This window comes from Cryphonectria parasitica (assembly GCF_011745365.1).
Source record: "Cryphonectria parasitica EP155 unplaced genomic scaffold M406scaffold_2, whole genome shotgun sequence".
NCBI classification, from domain to species: Eukaryota; Fungi; Ascomycota; class Sordariomycetes; order Diaporthales; family Cryphonectriaceae; genus Cryphonectria; species Cryphonectria parasitica.
Window position 1 is genome coordinate 566,280 of NW_024468910.1, and position 21,767 is coordinate 588,046.

At 37.2% G+C, this 21,767-nt stretch overlaps 2 protein-coding genes across 2 annotated transcripts; both read left to right on the forward strand.

The window, feature by feature from the left end:
* Positions 1 to 9,263: 9,263 nt before the first annotated feature.
* Positions 9,264 to 9,440, forward strand: M406DRAFT_250676 (uncharacterized protein; the record flags this gene model as incomplete). Its single annotated transcript, XM_040916715.1, has 1 exon — positions 9,264 to 9,440. A coding segment is annotated over one exon (177 nt), but the record flags the coding sequence as incomplete, so codon positions are not given.
* Positions 9,441 to 20,707: 11,267 nt separating this feature from the next.
* M406DRAFT_251266 (uncharacterized protein) lies at positions 20,708 to 20,863 on the forward strand (the record flags this gene model as incomplete). Its single annotated transcript, XM_040916755.1, has 1 exon — positions 20,708 to 20,863. A coding segment is annotated over one exon (156 nt), but the record flags the coding sequence as incomplete, so codon positions are not given.
* Between the last annotated feature and the right edge of the window lie 904 nt (positions 20,864 to 21,767).

Genomic DNA, 21,767 nt, shown 5'->3' on the forward strand with positions numbered 1-21,767 from the left:
TTTGTTGCAACTAGCTTAGAACTTGAAAAGCTACCGAAAGCCTGAAAAAGAATCAGCTAGATAAACATTGAAAGAAAAAGCAATGCGAATCTACAGTCTTGAGCGCCTCCTAAAGAAGCACAGAGCTATCTTCATCATCATCATCGTCATCATTAATAAACAAGCTAGAAATCCCCATAGAACCAGCATTAGAGCGCTTGGAAAGATCAATACTAACTGAATTGGAAGTACTATTAACTGAAGAATGCAAAATCAGAGTATCAGCACGAGCGGTAGACAACTCGACTGGAGCTTGAGAACTTGAAGCAGGCAGGCCAGACTGCTATCCCTGGAAACAAGAACAATCAGTTCAGCTCATATCAATCCCCAGGCAGCTCTTTCTATACTCATATCAGAAAGAGAATACTGATCAGCAGTTGGAATCAAGATAAGCTGAACAGAGCTTGCGCTCTTCTCTATAGCTATCGAGGGACCACCATGCAACTCAGACATGCTAGCAGAGGAGCTGGGGTTTGCATCCAAGGAATCCTCATCAGTCTCCACATCGGAAGAAGGATCAGAAGAAGCTACATGGATCTCGCTTTCAGCAGAGTTGCTGTTATTGGAAACAGCTATACTGAGCTTGCTGAGAGGGATAGAAATGTCAGACTCGCCTGACAAGAAATCTGGAGTGACTAGAAGAGGCATATTGACGCGCGGAGGCTTTCAAAAATCTTGAAAACAGATGGAAAAAGAGCTAGTTGAAAAAGAAAGAGGACTGGAAGAAGGCAAAGCAACTGTAAAACGCGCCTATATAAGTGTAATGAGCACTGCAGCAATCCGAAGATTCCTAAGTACACGAAGGGGTTTATGCTAACAAGAGCGGTATCAAAGTGTCAAGTTCTTGAATACGGAACTGTACAAGTCCTAATAAGCGATGCAAGTATTCACTGCCTTTGGGGCTACTCAGTGTATGAAACTGAATACTTAGATTGACAACTGAAGAGCTATGTACTGAATCTATCTAATGGTAATGAATGTGTTCTTATATATCCAGCTCTTTAGTATAGATATGTTGGATAGCAATATATCCAAGTTATTCTGCTAGCTCTGGATAGCACATATCCGAAGCTATCCTTCCTGATTAGCCGTGCTCATAACCCTAACCCTGGGTTATGTAATCAATGCTTTGTCAGAATATTGAGTCCTTAATGCCTGATCCCTGTTATCCGTAACCTGTTCTGTGATCTGCATGTTGGATGGGTTATAACATCATCTCCCTTCTATCAGTCGTTGTTCCCAACGATCTTTTGTAAGTATCCTAGCAAGTTCTCCGTATACATGATCTTGCCTTCCTAATTGAGATGTTGAACAGAATCAACAAATCCCGCTTTCGTGCTGAGAAGACTAAACAAAAGGATTCTCTTCTTTCCTTGGTTCTTCAAAACGCTATCATTATGCCTTCTTGTTCCTTCTGCAAGGGTTGTGGTATTCAGTCTTGTTAAGTCTCCGTTGAGGATTCCTCTCGCTGCGCCGAATGTGTTCGCCTGGATTGCTCTTGGTGCGATGTTCAAGGGTTGAGCACAGCAGAAATTCGTCGGATAGGCGTTCAGCACCAACGCCTGGAGAACCAACTCGAGAGTGCTGAGGAGCGGCTGCGCGATGCTGCTGCGGAGGTAGAACGTTTGCGGAAGCAGAAGCGTCTGTGGTTTGAGAGAATGATGAAAGCTATTCATCAAAGCCTTTCCAGTGTGGAGGAGTTGGAATGTGAGGAGGCTGAGGAGGAGCGAGCTTGCATTGCTGCTGGGGTTCGTTCTATGGTTGCAGAGGAATCTGCTGTAGTTGCTGGAGATTCTTCTTTTGAGGGTTTTGACTGGAATTCCGTGGATGTGGGGAATGCAGTGGTGGATTGGTTTGGGTTTTTGGATGAGATGGTAAGCTCTGGGCTCCTTTCCGGGCTGGAGCGGTTGTCTTAGGTGCTGGCTTTTCTTTTCTAATATTCAGCTATCTTTTCCTGAGCGTTTTCAACGTTCTCCCGTGGTTCTCATGAATTTTCACTTGCTGGGTAATCTTTCCACTTGATGAGGTATTCTCTTGTATTATCTGTATCTCTGTGCTTGAGGATCTTCTCTATCTTATATTCTGGTTCATTGTTTTCTATTTCTGCTGTATTGTCTGCTGATATTTCCTATACTGCTGATTCCAGTAGTAAGATATGGAAAACTGAGTATATTCTCATCCTATGAGATAATGCTAATTTGTAGTTAACTGGGAAGATCTATTATAAAATTTTGAATAGTTCTAACTTCTTGTAGTTGAGTTTGTTGCTGGATCTGATTGTTTTGATATTTTTCCGAAGTAAGTAGATCTTATCTCTCTTTTGTAGGATTGATTTCTTAATTCTTTTGGAGTTTGCATACTGCATTATTTGTTCTTGGATGAATTGTAATTCTAATTGGAGTTCTTTCTGAACTTTCTTAATCTTCTTAACTCTTTTATTTGCAGCTTCTGTATCTGCTTCTAGCAGTGCTTTGTAATAAGCTGTTGGATTGTATTTATAGAGTATAAAGAATAGCGATTTCTTCATTATGCTCGTATCTGCATTATTATAAGCGAACTGTACGAGAGGCAACAGATTAATCCAGTTATTCTATTCCTGATTGATATAGTGTTATAGATACTGTTCAATAACTTGATTCATTCTTTCTGTTTATCTATCTGTTTGTGGGTAAAATGCTGTAGATATTCTGTAGTATGTTCCGAGCTGTTTTATAAGTGAAGTTCAAAATTTTGAGTTGAACTTTCTGTTTCTATCGGAGATTACTTCCTCTGGCATGCTATAGTTAGCGATGATTGTTCTGAGGAATGCATATGCGAGTTTCTTTGTTATATTACTTTCCTTGTAGAGAAGAAAGTAAGCATACTTGCTCAGTTTGCAAATCACTACTAGAATGCTATTGTATTGCATCTTAGTTAAGGGTTCTCGTAAGAGAGATAGCTTGATAATAAAGTCTAAACTGATGGATTGCTAAATAATTGTAGATACTGATAAGGAGTATAGTAGTTCATAAGGCTTATATCTTTCTGCCTTATTCTTTTTGCAGCTGTTGTACTGTTGTAGGATGCTTTCAATTCTTTTCCTAAGGCCTGATAGGTTCCAGTATCTCTTGATGCATTCGTAGGTTGCTCTAACTCCCTAATGCCCGTATGCTGATGCACTGTATATATCCTTAATGTAGTTATCTTGTTCGTTCAGAGTTATTAATTCTGAATTCCTTTCCGAGGATCCTATCCTGAGAGCAGCATTCAGTTCTCTATATGCATTAACAAGATTTCCTGACTTGTCTTGAGCAAAGATATTCTATATATCCAAAGAATCTGCATCTCAATAATCTGATCTTCTGCTGAGAGCATCTGCTCATCCGTTCTCCAAGCCTTTGCAGTGCACAATCTTGAAGTCGAACTGTAAGAGGAATTCTGCTTATCTGACTTGTCGCTTGTTCAAAACCTTGGTCGTTATAAATGTAGTCAGATTCTTGTAATCTGAGTGAACTATGATCAAGTGTTGTGCGCTAATGAGATAGTATTGCTACTCCTCGAAAGCTTTTACTATTGCTATAAGTTCCTGATTGGGGATTCTGTAGTTGATTTCCGAGCTATTCAGTTTTTTCGAAAAGTTGCTTATAATCCTTAGATATCCTTGATCATCTTGCTAGCTAAGTTGTTCTTTGAGTGCATATTCTGATGCGTTAGTCTCAACTTCAAAGAGTTTGTAGGAGTCTGCTTCATATAGAACTAGCTCTAAGATGATGTGCTTAATAATCTCATCAAAGGCTTCTTGTGCTTTAAAGGTTCATTCGAAGGATTGATCTCTTTTGGTAAGATTTGTAAGAGGATGTGCAATCTGGCTGTAGTTCTTAATGAACTGCCTATAGAAGTTGATATATCCGAGGAAAGATCTGATATCTCTAACGTTTTTGGGAATTAGCTAGTTTCTAACAGCTTCTATCTTATTCTTCTGTAGCTTAATGCATCCTGGCTTGATTGTGAATCCGAGGTAGTTAACTTTTTGCATGTAAAAGTGATTCTTCGCTGGTTCTACAAGGAGTTTTGCATCCTGGAGCGTCTGCAATACTGTTTTCACATGTTTTTTGTATTCTTCCAATATTCGAGAGTAAATAAGGATATTATCAAGATAGGCAATGATGAACTGATTCAGATGCTCGCGTAGAATGTAATTGATCATTTCCTGAAACGAAGCTGGAGCATTCGTTAGATCAAAGAGCATAACCAAATATTCATAGTATCCATAGCACGTTCTGAAAGCAGTTTTCCATTCTTCTCCTTCCTTTACTCTAATCAGATTATAAGCTTCTTTTAGATTCAGAACTGTGAATCACTGTGCTTCTTGCAATCTGTTTCATAGTTCCTTGATGAATAGCAACGGATATCGGTTTTTGATTGTAATATTATTGAGTTGCCTGTAATCAATGCATAGCCTGAGCTTGCTGTTTTTTTTGGATACAAATAGGATGGAGTATCCTGCTGATGATTGCAATGATTGTATGTATCCTTTCTTAAGGTTCTCATTAAGGTACTCCCGAAGTGCCTCTAGCCATGCTTTGTCTAGTCTGTAGATAGGGAAAAATTTGAGCTGTTTCCCTTCTTGTAGCAGGATCTTGTGGTTGTATGGGCTGTATTCTGGTAATCCTGTTTCCAATTCTTCCTGGAATAGTTTCTTGAACTTGTGATATTCTTGTGGTATGTTTGCGAGGGTAGGTTCTGATCCTTGTACTGTTTCTGCTACCTGGAGGAACAGTAGGTACTGTTGAGCGTGCTTCTTTTCTGATGGCGTTTTCGAGGGCCTTGAGCATTCGCTCCGGGCCGGACCGAGCGCTCGAGGGCCTGGTTTCGAGGTTTTTCCCGTGTAGTTCCACAATCCACATTCTGAAGCTTTTCTTTATCGCTCCGGGGCGGACCGATTTGCTGAGAATCTCGCTTCTGTTGTTTTGCTAACCTGTTGGCGCCCTGGTACTGTTTGGGTTCGCTTATCACTAGGTCCTTCTCCTTGAACTGCTAGCCCTGCTGACTTGAAGGTATATGAGAAGTTGTATAAAGCTTCTTTTCCTGAGTATTCTTCAACCACTAGCTTCGATCCTGCATCATTGATTGTAACTATCTCTCTGGGTACAGCTTATTCCTATAAGATCTGGCCAGTAATCCAATCGATTCGAGGATTGTGCTCCTTGAGCCATGAAAGCCCTATAATCAGCTTATGCTATGCTGTATCCGTAATATCAAAAGAAGCCCTGATTGCGCATCCTTGGATTAAGATAGATAGATAATCAGTCTCCTTATCAATTACTTCTTAGTTGTATGCAACAGATTGTCCTTCTACAGTGCTGAGAGTATATGAGCATCTCTTCCATCTCTATTGTAATTATGCCTGATTAATAATATATGGGAATATAAAGTTTCCCTGAGCGCCACTATCTAATAGTGCGCTGTATTTGTATTCTTGAATGTATATATCAAACTTGATGTAAGCATAATCTATCCTAGAAGCTTTACATAAGAACCGTTCTAATCTGATCATCTGCAGTCCCTTTACAAGCAATCCTGTTCTTTTGAATTTGTTAAGAACTGCTTGTCCTTCTGAGCCTGCTTCGCTGCTTCTTAAGCAAGCTTCTTAGCTTGCTTTTGCCCGTATTGTTATTATTCCTAATCTTTCTTCTATTAATGCCAGTTGCAAACCTTATCATTAATATGAATTGTACAGAGTATCGTTTCACACTGCCACCATTTTATTTTCTTGTTTATGCATTGCATGAAGCAGTTATCTAGTAATCCGATATATGCATTATAGTGCTATCTATCGAGAATCTCCCTGAAGCGAAGTTCCTGTTCTTCAACAGCCTGAAGGATTTGTTCTGGTTCTCTAGCGGGGAATCATTCGTATTGCATCTTGTCTGAGAAATGCGTTCTGCAGCTATGATAGGTGCAGAAGATCCAAGCTAATTCGTAGTATAGATCATGAAGTGAGCTGATCCGAGAATCCTTATTCTCTTGCATCTTAATATTCTGTAAGGAAATGCAGATAAAGAGCTTCTCTAGTCCTATTCCATAGACGAGATATTCAATTCATATTGTTTCCTTATTCCATCCAATACCGAAGGGAAACCTTCCTGCAGATTTCTTAGGTTTATTGTTCATGGGAGACTCCGGTGAATTGTTAGATCATTCATTCTAGCTTGATTTTTCCGTTGCCTGAGAAGCGTTTTTGGTATCATTTAGATACTTATACTAATAATCAAGAGGATATCATTCTTTGTTCATTTCTCTGGTTATGATATCTAGTGCAGGTGATGGGGAATGGCGAAGGGTATCGTCGTTAAGCCCTTCCTCCAGCGCCTGGATGCTTTATTCAGTAACATCGGAGCAGTCCGAGTTGTTGCTGCTCGTAGTTGTGCTGAGCGTATATCCTCGCCCTGCTGTTGCTATCTGCCTGTAGCGCCTAGATTTCTGAGGGAACTATTCTGAATCTTTCTTATTCGAGAGGTGTGTTAAGCAGTTGTTGTTGTAGCAGAATATTCAGCTAAGACTTCCGTAATTAACAGAATCCGATACTTGCTCCGAGGAAGTGTTTTTGCTCAGTTGATTGGGTTCCTATCATCAAGCAACATTTATCTGGCGTTCTTTCTGAACTGGTTGCCATTTGTTCTTCCAGAGTTGATAGCAGTTGCATGCGATGTGTTCTTGTTTGTTGCAGTTGTAGCAAGTAATGCTATTCCTCTTGCTATACTGCTTATTAGCTACATTGAGTTCCATGGAATCAGCATGCATAGTGCTGCTCTGGGCTGTACTGCTATATCAACTGCTATTCTTATTTTGGAGTTTCTTACTCGTATTAGCTGGAAATCTCCAAGTCTGGCTTCCTTCCTTCTTGAACTTCTCCACCCATCATTCATACAGACGATTGTTGATATAGATAGCTTAATTGGAGAACGTCGCAAAGTTCTCTGGCTAATCCTGCTTGGAGATCTCATTCTTAATGTTGTCCTTGAGTCCCTTATAATAGTGCTCCATAAGATTCTTATCTTCCTACAGGAGTTTTGCTGAGAGCTGTTTGAATCTGATCATATAAGCAGAAACTGATTTGGTCTGCTTGAGATCCATGAGCTGCTGAGCTGTAGTGCATTCTTCATTGGGATTACCAAAGATTTCTTTGAAAGCCTTCTCAAAGCTCTTAAAGGAATTGAATATATTCTTGATATCCTGGATACATGCGCTGAGATTGTTCTGATACTCCAAGTGATTGCATAGAGAAAGCTTGTACTAAATAAGAGCATTCTTTTCGAGGCGAGTTCCTGCAAGAATGATCTTCTCAGATTCCATGGTGAACTGGATTGTATGATGCAAAAAGTATGCTCTGCAGTAGATAAGGAACCTATGTAGCATCTTCTGATTGCTGTTGTACATGGCGGGCTTGTCCATCTTGTATGCTTTTCCAGCACCACTGGTAGCTGCGGAGATGGACTGTGCCTGCTGAGCCTGTTGAGCTAGCTGAGCCTGCTGAGCCTGTTGGGCTAGCTGAGCCTGCTGAGCCTGTTGAGCTAGCTGGGCCTGCTGGTTGGCGATGGTAGCGCTCTGGGCCTGCTGTTGTTCGCGCAGATCCTGGATACGCTGGATAAGCTGGTACACCTGGTTAACCAGTTCTTCCTAAGTGGGAGCGCGCAAGAACGAAGGAATTCCTGGAGAAGCCATCGTATTCCGTATTGCTCAAGGGGTAACACTGAACCGTTCTTGAACAAGAGTTGTCAAAATGTAATAAGCACTGCAGCAATCCGAAGATTCCTAAGTACACAAAGGGGTTTATGCTAACAAGAGCGGTATCAAAGTATCAAGTTTTTGAATACGGAACCGTACAAATCCTAATAAGCAATGCAAGTATTCACTGCCTTTGGGGCTACTCAGTATATGAAACTGAATACTTAGATTGATAACTGAAGAGCTATGTACTGAATCTATCTAATGGTAATGAACGTGTTCTTATATATCCAGCTCTTTAGTATGGATATGTTGGATAGCAACATATCCAAGTTATCCTGCTAGCTCTGGATAGCACATATCCGAAGCTATCCTTCCTGATTGGCCGTGCTCATAACCCTAACCCTGGGTTATGTAATCAATGCTTTGTCAGGATGTTGAGTCCTTGACGCCTAGTCCCTGTTACCCGTGACCTGTTCTGTGACCTGCATGTTGGATGAGTCATAACAATAAGCTTAAATACATCTGCAGGAACCCTACAAAAAACCCACTTTTCTGGCATATCTGATCAGTTAGATGAGGGGTGTGTGAAAAATGAGGCATATTTAACTCTAATCCTCTGTTTTGATCTCCTCATAAACCATCTCAGAGCCTGGTTTAGTTACTTAGAAGATCTTTCTTTTGTATTAGATAGATTCAATCTCAATACTCATTCAGCCACTTCCACGTGCTCAGCTCATACATTTCTCCTTACTTAGATATGTTGCTATCCAACATATCCATACTGAAGAGCTGGATATATAAAGACACATTCATTACCATTAGATAGACCCAGTACATAGCTCTTCAGTTGTTAATCTAAGTATTCAGTCTTATACACTGAGTAGCCCCAAAGGCAGTAAACACTTGCATCGCTTATTAAGACTTGTACAGTTCCGTATTTAAGAACTTAATACTTCAACATCGCTCTTGTTAGCATAAACTCTTCGTATACTTAGAAATCTTCGGATTACTGCAGTACTCATTATATTTTAACAACTCTTGTTCAAGAATGATTCAGTATTATCCCTTGAGCAATATGGAATACGATAGCTCCTCCAGGAATCCCTTCATCCTCACGCGCCCCCACTCAGGAGGAACTGATTAACTAGGTGTACCAGCTTATCTAGCGTATCCAGAATCTGCGCGAGCAACAGCAGGCTTAGAGCGCTACCATCGCCAACCAACAAGCCCAGCTAGCCCAACAGGCTCAGCAGGCGCAGTTCATTTCTACGATCGGTAATGCTGGAAAAGCATACAAGATGAACAAGCTCGCCATATACAACAGCAATCAGAAGACGCTGCATGAATTCCTCACCCACTGCAGGGCATACTTTTTGCACTATGCAACTCAGTTCGCTATAGAATCTAAGAAAGTTATCCTTGCAAGAACTCATTTCGAAAAGAATGCTCTTATCTAATATAAGCCTTTTCTATATAACTACTTAAAGCATCAGAATAATCCCAATATATGTATCCAGAATATCAAGAATATATTCAATTCTTTTAAAAGCTTCGAGAAAGCTCTTAAGAAAACCTTTGATAATTTCAATAAAGAATGCATTACAGCTCAGCAGCTTATGAATCTCAAGCAAACCAAGTTAGCTTCTATTTATATAATTAGATTTAAGCAATTCTTAGCAAGACTTCTATAGGAAGATAAGAATCTTATAGAATACTACTATAAGGAACTTAAGAATGATATTAAGAATAAGATTTCCAAGCAGGATTAGCTAGAGAACTTTGCAATATTCTCCAACTAAGCAATCTGCATCAATAATTATTTGTATGAATGATAAGTAAAGAAGTTTAAGAAAGAAGAAAGCTAGATTTGGAAGTTTCCAGCTAATATAAATAAGAAACTTTAATACAAAAATAGCAGTTGATAGAGCAGTACAGCTTAGAGCAGCATTATGCATGCTAGTTCTATAAAACTCAATGCAGCTAATAAACAGTATAGCAAGAAGAATAGTATTACTTGCTATAATTGCAATAAACAGAGATATATAGCATGCAATTGCTATCAACCTTAAAAGAACAAATAGCAATTAATTTAGAAAGAATGCTAGATAAATATTGCTTAGCAATAGAAATTCAATTAACTAAGCAAAAACATTCTTTCGGAGTAAATATCGAACTCTGTTAATTATGAAAGTTTCAGCTGGATATTCTGCTATGATGATAACTGCTTAATACACCTTTTGAGCAAGAAAGGTTTAGAATAGTTCTCTCAGAAGCTTAGGCGCTGCAGATAGATAGCAATAGCAGAGCGAGCGTATACGCTCAATACAACTACAAGCAGCGGCAACTTGAACTGCTCCGATATCACTGAACAAAGCATTCAGGCGTTGAAAGAAGAACTTAGCAACAATATCCTTCACTATTCCTCATTACTCATGCTAAGCACTGTAACCAGAGATATGAATAAAGGATGATACCTTCTTAGCTATTAGTACGAACATCTGAATAATACTGAAATCGCTTCTTAAGCAACAGAAGAGCTAAGCTAGAACAAACAACTCAGCGATTCATCAGAATCTCCCGTATACAACGAACTCAGCAAGCTTAAGGGAAGATTCCTCTTTAGCATTGGATAGAACAAGGAGATAATATGGATTGAATATCTCGTTTATAGAATAGAGCTAGAGAAGCTCTTTACCTGCATCCTCTTACAAAATATCAAAGCATGATAAGACAAGGATCCTCGAATCAGCTCATTTCACAGCTTACACTACGAACTAGCGTGGATCTCCTGTACTTATTATAGCTGCAGAATGCACTTCTCGGAAAAGATATAATACAAATAGTTCTTCATCAGAAAACCAGAATAAATTCTTCAGGCTGTTGAAGAACAGGAATTCTGCTTCAGAAAAGTTCTCAATAGGCAGCACTATAATGTATATATCGGATTATCAAATGACTGCCTCATGCAATACGTAAACAAGAAAATAGAATGATAGCAGTACAAAACAATATTCTATACAATTCATATTAATAACAAGATTTGCAATTAGCATTAATAGAAGAAAGATTAGGAATAATAATGATATAAGCAAAAATAAGCTAAGAAGCTTGCTTAAGAAGCAGCGAAGCAGGCTCAGAAGAACAAGCAGTTCTCAACAAGCTCAAAAGAATAGAATTGCTTATAAAGGAACTGCAGACAATCAGACTGAAATAGTTTCTATATAAAGCTTTCAGAACGAACTACGCTTACATTAAGCTCAACATATACATTTAAGAATACAAGTACAGCATACTATTGAATAGTAGCGCTTAGGAAAACTTTATATCTTCATATATTATTAATCAAGCATAACTACAGTAGAAATGAAAGAAGCAATCATATACTCTCAGCATCATAAAAGAACAATCTGTTGCATACAACCAAGGAGTAATTAATAAGAAGACTAATCATCTATCTATCTTAATCCAAGAACGTATAACTAGAATTTTCTTTGATATCACGAATACAGCATAGCATGAGCTGATTATAGAACTTTTATAGCTCAAGGAGCACAATTCTCGAATCGATTGAATTATTGGCTAGATCTTATGAGAACAAGCTGTATCCAGAGAGATAGTTGCAATCAATGGCGCAGGATCAAAGTTAGTTATTGAAGAATACTCAGGAAAAGAAGCTTCATACAACTTCATATATACTTTCAAGTCAGCAGAGCTGGCAGTTCAAGGAGAAGGATCTAGTGACAGGCGAACCCAGACAATGCCAGAGCGCCAACAGGTTAGCAAAACAACGGAAGCGAAGCTCTTAGCAAGTCGGTCCGCCCCGGAGCGATAAGGAAAAGCTTCAGAAAGTGGATTGTGAGTCCACACAAGAAAAACCTCAAAACCAGGCCCTCGAGCGCTCGGTCCGGCTCGGAGCGAACGCTCAAGGCTCTCAAAAACGCCACCAAAAGCGTTACCAAAAACAACGAATGAAAAGAAGCACGCTCAACAGTACCTACTGTTCCTTCAGATAGCAGAAACAGCACATGAACCAGAATCAACACTCGCGAACATACTATAAGAATACTACAGATTTAAGAAACTATTCCAGAAAGAATTGGAAACAGAACTGCTAGAATACAGCTCATACAATCACAAGATCCTGCTACAAAAAGGGAAACAGCTCAAATTCTTCCTCATCTATGGACTAGATAAGGCACAGCTAGAAACACTCAGGGAGTACTTCAACGAGAATCTTAAGAAGAGATATATACAACTGTTGCAATTACCAGCAGAATATCTCATTCTGTTCATATTCAAAAAGAATAGCAAGCTCAGACTATACATTAATTATAAGCAACTCAATAATATTACAATTAAAAACTAATATTCATTATTATTTATTAAGAAATTACAAGATAGATTGCAAGGAGTATAATAGTTTATAGTTCTAAATCTAAAAGAAGCTTATAATCTGATCAGAATAAAGAAAGAAGAAGAATAGAAAACTGCTTTCAGAATACGCTATAGATACTACGAATATTTGATTATGCTTTTCGGTTTAATGAATACTCCAGCTTTATTCCAAGAAATGATCAACTATATTTTATACAAGCATCTGAATTAGTTCATTATTGCCTATCTCAATAATATTCTTATTTTCTCTCAAATACTGAAAGAATATAAGAAATATGTGAAAACAGTATTGCAAACGCTTCAGAATGCAAAACTCCTTATAGAATCTGCAAAGAGTTATTTTTATATATAGAAAGTTGATTATCTCGGATTCATAATCGAGCTAGAATGCATCAAGCTATAGAAAGATAAGATAAAAGCTATTAGGAACTGGCTGATTCCTAAGAATATTAGAGATATTAGATTCTTTCTCGGATATATTAACTTCTATAAGCAGTTTATCAAAAACTACAGTTGAATTGTATATTCTCTTACAAATCTTACTAAAAAGAATCAATCTTTTGAATAAATCTTCAAGATATAAGAAGCTTTCGATAAAATCATTAGGCATATCACTTTAGAGCTAATTCTGTATAAAGCAGATCTCTACAAACCTTTTGAAATTGAAACTAATGTATCGGAATATGTACTCGGGGAACAACTTGGTTAATGAAACAATTAAGAGCGTTTAAGAATTATAAGCAACTTCTCGAAGAAGTTGAATAGCTCAGAAGTTAACTACGGAATCCCTAATTAGGAACTTATAGCAATAATAAAAGCTTTCGAGAAATAGCAATACTATCTTATTAGCATATAATACTCGATTATAGTTCACTTGAATTACAAGAATCTGATTACATTTATAATAACTAAAGTCTTGAATAAGTAACAAGTTAGATGAGCAGAATTTCTTTTATAGTTTAACTTCAGAATTATATACTGCAAAAGCTCAGAAAACAGATAAGCAGATGCTCTTAGCAGAAGATCAGATTACCGAGATGCAGATTTCTCAAATATATAGAATATCTTTGCTCAAAACGAGTCAGAGAATCTCGTTAATGCATACAAAGAACTGAATGCTGCCTTCAGAATTGAATCTTTGGAAAAGAATTCAGAATTAATAACTTCAGATAAATAAGATAACTATATCAAGGATATACATAATGCATCAGCATATGAATATCAGAGAGTTAGAGCAATCTACGAATGCATTAAAAGATACTGGAATTCATCAGGCCTTAGAAAAAGAATTGAAAATATTCTATAACAATGTAATAGCTGCAAAAAGAATAAAGCAGAAAGATACAAGCCTTATGGATTACTGCACTCCTTATCAGTACTTATAACTGTTTAGCAATCTATTAGTCTAGACTTCATTATTAAGCTACTTCTCTTATAAGAACTCTTAACTAAAGTGCAATATAATAGCATTCTAGTAATAGTTTGCAAACTAAGCAAGTATGCTTATTTTCTTTCCTATAAGGAAAGCAGTATAGCAGAAGAACTCGCATATGCATTCCTTAGAATGATTATTACTAATTATAGCATATTAGAAGAAGTAATCTCTAATAGAAATAGAAAGTTTAACTCAAAGTTTTAAACTTCGCTTATGAAATAATTCAGAATATATTATAGAATGTTCATAGCATTTCATCTGCAAATAGATGAATAAATGAAGAGAATAAATCAGATTATCGAATAGTATCTTCAGCACTATATCAACCAGAAATAAAATAACTGAATTAATTTATTACTTCTCATACAGTTCGCTTATAATAGCGCAGATATAAGTATAATAAAGAAATCATTATTCTTCGCACTTTATAAATATAATCCAATAGCTTATTATGAAATACTGCTAGGAATAAATGCAGAAGCTACAGATAAAAGAGTTAAGAGGATTAAGAAAATTCAAGAGAAACTTCAATCAGAATTGCAATTCATTTAGGAATGAATAATATAGTATGCAAACTTCAAAAGGATTGGAGAACTAATCCTACAAAAGAGAGATAAGATCTACCTACTTCGAAAAAACATCAAAATAACCAGATCCAGCAATAAACTCAACTATAAGAAGTTAGGATTATTCAAAATCTTATAACAAATCTTTCTAGTTAACTATGAATTAGTATTATCTTATGGAATAAGAATATACTCAGTTTTTCACATCTTACTGCTGGAATTAGCAGCATAGGAAATATTAGCAGATAATACAGCAGAAGTGGAGAATAATGAATCAGAGTATGAGATAGAGAAAATCCTTAAGCACAGAGGCATAGATAGTATAAGGGAATACCTTATCAAGTGGAAAGATTACTTAGCAAGCGAAAATTCATGGAAACTACGGAAAAACGTTAAAAACGCTCAGGAAAAGATAGCTGAATACTGAAAAAAGAAAATCAGCACTTAGAACGATTGCTCCGCCCTGAACCGAGACTCAGAAGCTTCAGAAATCTCACCCTCCAGGAAACCCAACCAATCCACCACAGAATTCCCTACATCTACAGAATTCCAATCAAAATCCTCAAAGAAAGAATCTCCAGCAACAACAGCAGACTCTTCTGCAACTACGGAACGAACCCCGGCAGCAATACGAGCTCGCTCCTCCTCAGCCTCCTCACGCTCTAGCTCCTCCACGCTGGAAAGGCCTCGACGAACAGCCTTCATCATTCTCTCAAACTACAAGCGTTTCTGCTTCCGCAAACGTTCCACCTCCGCAGCAGCATCGCGCAGCCGCCCCTCAGCACCCTCGAGTTGGTCCTCCAAGCGTTGGTGTTGGACGCTTATTCGGCGGATTTCCGCTGCGCTCAGCCCTTGAACATCGCACCAAGAGCGGCCCAGGCGAACATACTCAGCGCAGCAAGAGGAGTCCTCAGCAGAGATTTAGCAAAATTGAATACTACAACCCTCGCAAAAGAAACAGAAAGGCATAGTGGTAGCGTTTGTAAGGATTAAGGAAAGAAGAGAATCCTTTTGCTTAGTCTTCTCAGCGCGAGAACGAGATTTGTTGATTCTGTTCAACATCTCAATTAGGAAAGCAAGATCATACATACAGAAAACTTGCTAGGATACTTACAGAAGATCGTTAAGAACAACGACTGATAGGAGGGAGATAATGTTATAACTCATTCAACATGCAGATCACGAAACAGGTTACAAGTAACAAGAACCAGGTATTAAGAACCCAACGTTCTAATAAAGCATTGATTACATAATTCAGAGTTAGGATTACAAGCATAGCTAATCAGGAAGAATAGCTTTGAATATGTGCTATCCAGAGCTAGCAGGATAACTTGGATATGTTGCTATCCAACATATCCATACTAAAGAGCTGGATATATAAAAACACATTCATTACCGTTAGATAGACTCAGTACATAGCTCTTCAGTTGTCAATCTAAGTATTCAGTCTCATACACTGAGTAGCCCCAAAGGCAGTGAACACTTGCATTGCTTATTAAGACTTGTACGGTTCCGTATTCAAGGACTTGATACTTCGACATCGCTCTTGTTAGCATAAACCCTTCGTGTACTTAGGAATCTTCGGATTACTGCAGTGCTCATCACACAATACTCGCGAACATACCACAAGAGTACTACAAATTCAAGAAATTATTCCAGAAAGAATTGAATACGAAACTGCCAGAATACAGCTTATATAACTACAAGATTCCACTATAAGAAGAAAAACAGTCCAAATTCTTCCCTATCTATAAACTAGATAAAGTATAATTAGAAGCACTCAGAGAATATCTTGATAAGAATCTTAAGAAGAAATACATATAATCATTGCAATTATCAGCAGAATATCTTATTCTATTCATACCCAAAAAGAATAGCAAGCTTAGATTATATATTGACTATAGGCAATTCAACAATATCACAATCAAAAACTGATATTCATTGCTACTTATCAAAGAACTATAAGATAAGCTGCAAGAAGTATAGTAGTTTACAATTCTAAATCTAAAAAGAGCTTATAATCTGATTAGAGTAAAGAAAGGAGAAGAATGGAAAACTGCTTTCAGAATACGCTACGGATATTACAAATATTTGATTATACTCTTCAGTTTAACGAATATTCTAGCTTCATTTCAAGAAATAATCAATTATATTCTATGCAAGCATCTGAATCAATTCATTATTGCATATCTCAACAATATCCTTATTTACTCTCGAATACTGAAAGAATATAAGGAATATGTAGAAATAGTATTGCAAATGCTTTAAGATGCAAAACTTCTTATAGAATCCGCAAAAAGTCACTTTCATATACAAAAGATCGACTATCTTGGATTTACAATCAAGCTAGGATGTATTAAGCTACAAAAAGATAAGATAGAAGCTGTTAGAAATTAGCTAATTCCCAAGAATATTAGAGATATTAAATCTTTTCTCGAATATATTAACTTCTATAAGCAGTTCATTAAGAACTACAGCTGAATCGCATATTCTCTTACAAATCTCACTAAGAAGGAATAATTCTTTGAATAAATTTCCAAAGAATAAGAAGCTTTCGATAAGATTATCAAATGCATTACTTTAGAGCTAATTCTGTATAAAGCAGATCTCTACAAACCCTTTGAAATTGAAACTAATGCATTAGAGTATATACTCGAAGAACAACTTGGTTAACGAAACAACTAAGAGCATCTAAGGATTGTAAGCAACTTTTCGAAGAAGCTGAACAGCTTAGAAGTTAACTACGGAATCTCTGATCAGGAGCTCATAGCTATAGTGAAGGCTTTCGAGGAGTAGCAATACTATCTTATCAGCATACAGCATCTGATCACAATTCACTTGAATTATAAGAATCTGATTATATTCATAATAATTAAAGTCTTGAATAAGCAATAAGTTAGATGAGCAGAATTTCTCTTATAATTCAACTTCAGAATTGTATACTGCAAAAGCTTAGAAAACGGATAAGCAAATGCTCTTAGTAGATAATCAGACTATTGAGATGCAGATTTCTCAGATATATAGAACATCTTTGCTCAAGATGAATCAGGAAATCTCATTAATGTACATAAGAAGCTGAATGCTGCTTTCAGAATTGAATCTTCGTATAATGAGCACTGCAGCAATCCGAAGATTCCTAAGTACACGAAGAGTTTATGCTAACAAGAGCAGTATCAGAGTATTAAGTCCTTGAATACGGAACCGTACAAGTCTTAATAAGCGATGCAAGTATTCACTGCCTTTGGGGCTACTCAGTGTATGAGACTGAATACTTAGATTGATAACTGAAGAGCTATATACTGAATCTATCTAATGGCGAAGAACGCATCCTTATATATCCAGCTCTTCAGTATGGACTGCAAGAGTTGGTGATTGATTATTGCGATCCATTGCCTGAACTGTGAGGACTGATCGTTGACTGCTCCGGTTCTCTCCTGATTAGTTACAGCCTGTAATCCTAATCCTGAGTTATGTAATCCTTGTTGGTTATCTGATGTTGCATCATGATATCTGATCCCTGTTGCTTGTGATCTGTTTTGTAATCTGCATGTTGAATGAGTTATAACATCATCTCCCTCCTATCAGTCATTATCCTCAACAATCTTCTATAAGTATTCTAGCAAATCTTTCATGCATAATCTTGCCTTTCTAATTCGGATAATGAACAGAATTGATAAAGCTCGTTACAAAAAGACGGAACAGTCTATCTTCCTCTGGCTCATTGCTCTTTCTCGTTGCATCGAGATGCTGATATGCTCTTTCTGCGGAGATCGCAAAGCTTGCTGCCTTATTTCTGAGGAGGATTCGTTATGCTGTACAGAGTGTATTAAGTATAAGCGTGGGAATTGTGATATGCACAGCTTGTTACCATTGCAGGTAGAAAAGATTGTGGCTCAGCATTCTGCTGCTGAGGCTGCTCTTGATGATGCGGAGGAGGAGCTAGAGCGTGCTATAGCTAAGGTGCGCTGGTTGCGGAAACAGCGCAAGCTGTGAGCCGAGAAAATGGTGCGCGCTGTTTATCGGGGTCTGGATACGATTGAGGAGCTTGATCGTGTGGAAGCGGAGGAGCTGGCGAAGGAGCAGCAGGCTTGTATCCCTGTTGGTTCCCTTCCTGAGAGGTTTTTTGCTTTAGCTTCAGGAGAGCCCTCCTGGTCTCCTGATAGTATGTTGAACTATTCCTTTTTAGGCGATGTGAATGGTGTTGGGGGTGATGGAGGTTCTTCTGATGCTCGAGAGGTTTGTTCTGAGTTGGAGAACGAGATTACTGAAACTCCTGAATCTCGGTCCGGGGCGGAGCGATCGTTCTAGGTGCTAGTTTCCTTCCTTTTTCAATATTCAGCTACTCTTTCCTAAGCGTTTTTAACGTTTTTCTGTGGTTCTTATAAATTTTCGCTTGCTGAGTATTCTTTTTACTTAATGAGGTATTCCCTTATACTATCTATGCTTCTATGCTTAAGGATTTTCTCTATCTTATACTCTGGCTCATTGTTTTTCACTTTTGCTATATTATTCACTAGTGCTTTCTATACTGCTGATTCCAGCAGTAAGATATGGAAAACCGGGTATATTCTCATTCCATAAGATAATGCTAATTCATAGTTAACTGGGAAGATCTGTTATAAGACTTTGAATAGTTCCAACTTCTTGTAATCGAGTTTGTTGCTAAATCTGATTATTTTGATGTTTTTCCGAAGTAGATAGATCTTATCTCTCTTCTGTAGAATTAGTTTCTCAATTCTTTTGGAGTTTGCATACTATATCATTCATTTCTGAATGAACTATAATTCTGATTGAAGTTTTTCTTAAATCTTCTTAATCTTCTTAATTCTTTTATTTGCAGCTTTTATATCTGCTTCTAGCAGTATTTCATAATAAGCTATTGAATTGTATTTATAGAGTATAAAGAATAGCAACTTCTTTATTATGCTTATATCTGCGCTATTATAAGCGAATTATGCAAAAAGCAACAGATTAATTCAGTTATTCTATTCCTAATTAATATAGTATTGAAGATATTATTTAATAACTTGATTTATTCTTTCTGTTTATTTATCTATTTGTAGATGAAATACTATGGATATTCTGTAGTATATTCTGAGCTGTTTCATAAGCAAGATTCAAAACTTTGAGTTGAACTTTCTATCTTTATTGGAAATTACTTCTTCTGATATGCTATAATTAGCAATAATTATTCTAAGAAATGCATATGCAAGTTCTTCTGCTATACTGCTTTCCTTATAGAAAAGAAAATAAGTATACTTGCTTAATCTGCAAATTACTACTAGAATGCTATTATATTGCACTTTAGTTAAGAGTTCTTATAAGAAAGATAGCTTGATAATAAAGTTTAGATTAATAGATTATTAAATAGTTGTAAATACTAGTAAGGAGTACAGTAGTTTATAAGGCTTATATCTCTCTACTTTATTCTTTCTACAGCTATTGCATTGTTATAGGATATCTTCAATCCTTTTTCTAAAGCTTAATAGATTTCAATATCTTTTAATACATTTATAAATTGCTCTGATTCCCTGGTATTCGTATGCTGGCGCACCATGTATATCCTTGATATAATTATCTTATTCATCTGGAGTTATTAATTCTAAATTCTTTTCCGAAGATTTAATCCTGAAGGCAGCATTCAGTTCTTTGTAAGCATTGATGTTATGACCCATCCAACATGCAGGTCACAAAACAGGTCACGAGTAACAAGGACCAGGTGTCAAGAATCCAACGCTCTGACGAAACATTGATTACATAACCCAGGGTTAGGGTTGTGAAGGAGGGAGGATCGCTGAGCTCGCCAGCGATCCCAACGAGCCACACTGAAGAGCTGAATATATAAGCAAACGTTCATTACCATTAGATAAATTCGGTACATAGCTCTTCAGTTATCAATCTAAGTATTCAGTCTTATATACTGAGTAGCTCCAAAAGCAGTAAATACTTGCATCGCTTATTAAGACTTATACAGTTCTGTATTCAAGAACTTAATACTTCAACATCGCTCTTGTTAGCATAAACTCCTTCATATACTTAGGAATCTTCGGATTGCTGCAGTGCTCATTACATTTTGATAATTCTTGTTCAAGAACGGTTCAGTGTTACCTCTTAAGCAATACGGAATACGATAGCTCCTCCAGAAATCCCTTCGTCCTCGCGCGCTTCTACTCAGGAAGAACTGGTCAATCAGATATACCAGCTTACCCAGCATATTCAGAATCTGTGCGAACAACAGCAGGCTCAGAGCGCTACCATCGCTAACTAACAGGCTTAGCTAGCTTAACAGGCTCAACAGGCGCAGTTCATCTCTATGGTTACCAGCGGTGCTGGAAAGGCATACAAGATGAACAAGCTTGCTATGTATAATAGCAATCAGAAAATGCTATATGAATTCCTTACTCACTGCAGAGCATACTTTCTATACTATACAATCCAGTTTGCTATGAAGTCCGAGAAAGTTATTCTTGCAGAAACTCGCTTCGAAAAGAATACTCTTATCTAGTACAAACCCTCTTTATGCAACTATTTAAAGTATTAGAATAAATCCGATGCATGCATCCAGGATACTAAGAACATGTTTGATTTCTTTGAAGGCTTTGAGAAAGCTTTTAAGAAAACCTTTAATAATCCTAATGAGGAATGTATTACAGCTCAGCAGCTTATGAATCTCAAACAAACCAAGTCAGCCTCTGCTTATACAGTTAGATTTAAATAGTTATCAGCGAGACTTCTATAGGAAGACAAGAATCTTATGGAATATTATTATAAAGGATTCAAGGATGATATTAAGAACGAGATCTCTAAGCAGGATTGGCTAGAGAACTTTGCAACGTTTTCTAATCAAGCAATCTGTATCAATAACTGTTTATACAAATAACGAATAAAGAAGTCTAAAAAGGAAGGAAGCTAGACTTAGAGATTTCTAGCTAATACAAGCAAGAAACTCCAAAACAAAAATAGCAGTCAATATAGCAGTACAGCTCAGAGCAGTACTACGTATACCAGTTCCATGAAGCTCAACGCCGCCAACAAGCAGTATAGCAAGAAGAACAGTATTACTTGCTACAACTGCAACAAACAGAAACACATTGCATACAACTGCTATTAATCACAAAAGAACAAATAGCAACCAGTTCAGAAGGAATGCTAAGTGAATATTGCTTAGCAACAGAAATCCAATCAACTAAGCAAAAACATCCCCTTAGAGCAAGTATCGAACTCTGTTAATCATGAAAGTTTCAGCTGAATATTCTGCTATAACAACAACTGCTTAATATATCTCTCGAGCAAGAAAGATTCAGAATAGTTTTCCCAGAAATCTAAGCGCTGCAGGCAGATAGCAACAGCAGAGCGAATACATATGCTTAATACAACTACGAGCAGCAACGAGTTGAACTGCTCCAATATTGCTGAACAAAGCATTCAAGCATTGGAAGAAGAACTTAGCAACAATACTCTTCAACATTCTTCATTATCTATGCTAAGCACTACAACCAGGGATATGAATAGAGAATAGTATCCTTTCAGCTATTAATATAAGCACCTGAACAACACTAAGAATGCTTCACAAGCAACAGAAGAAACCAGCTAAGACAGACAATCTAGCAGTTCACCAGAGT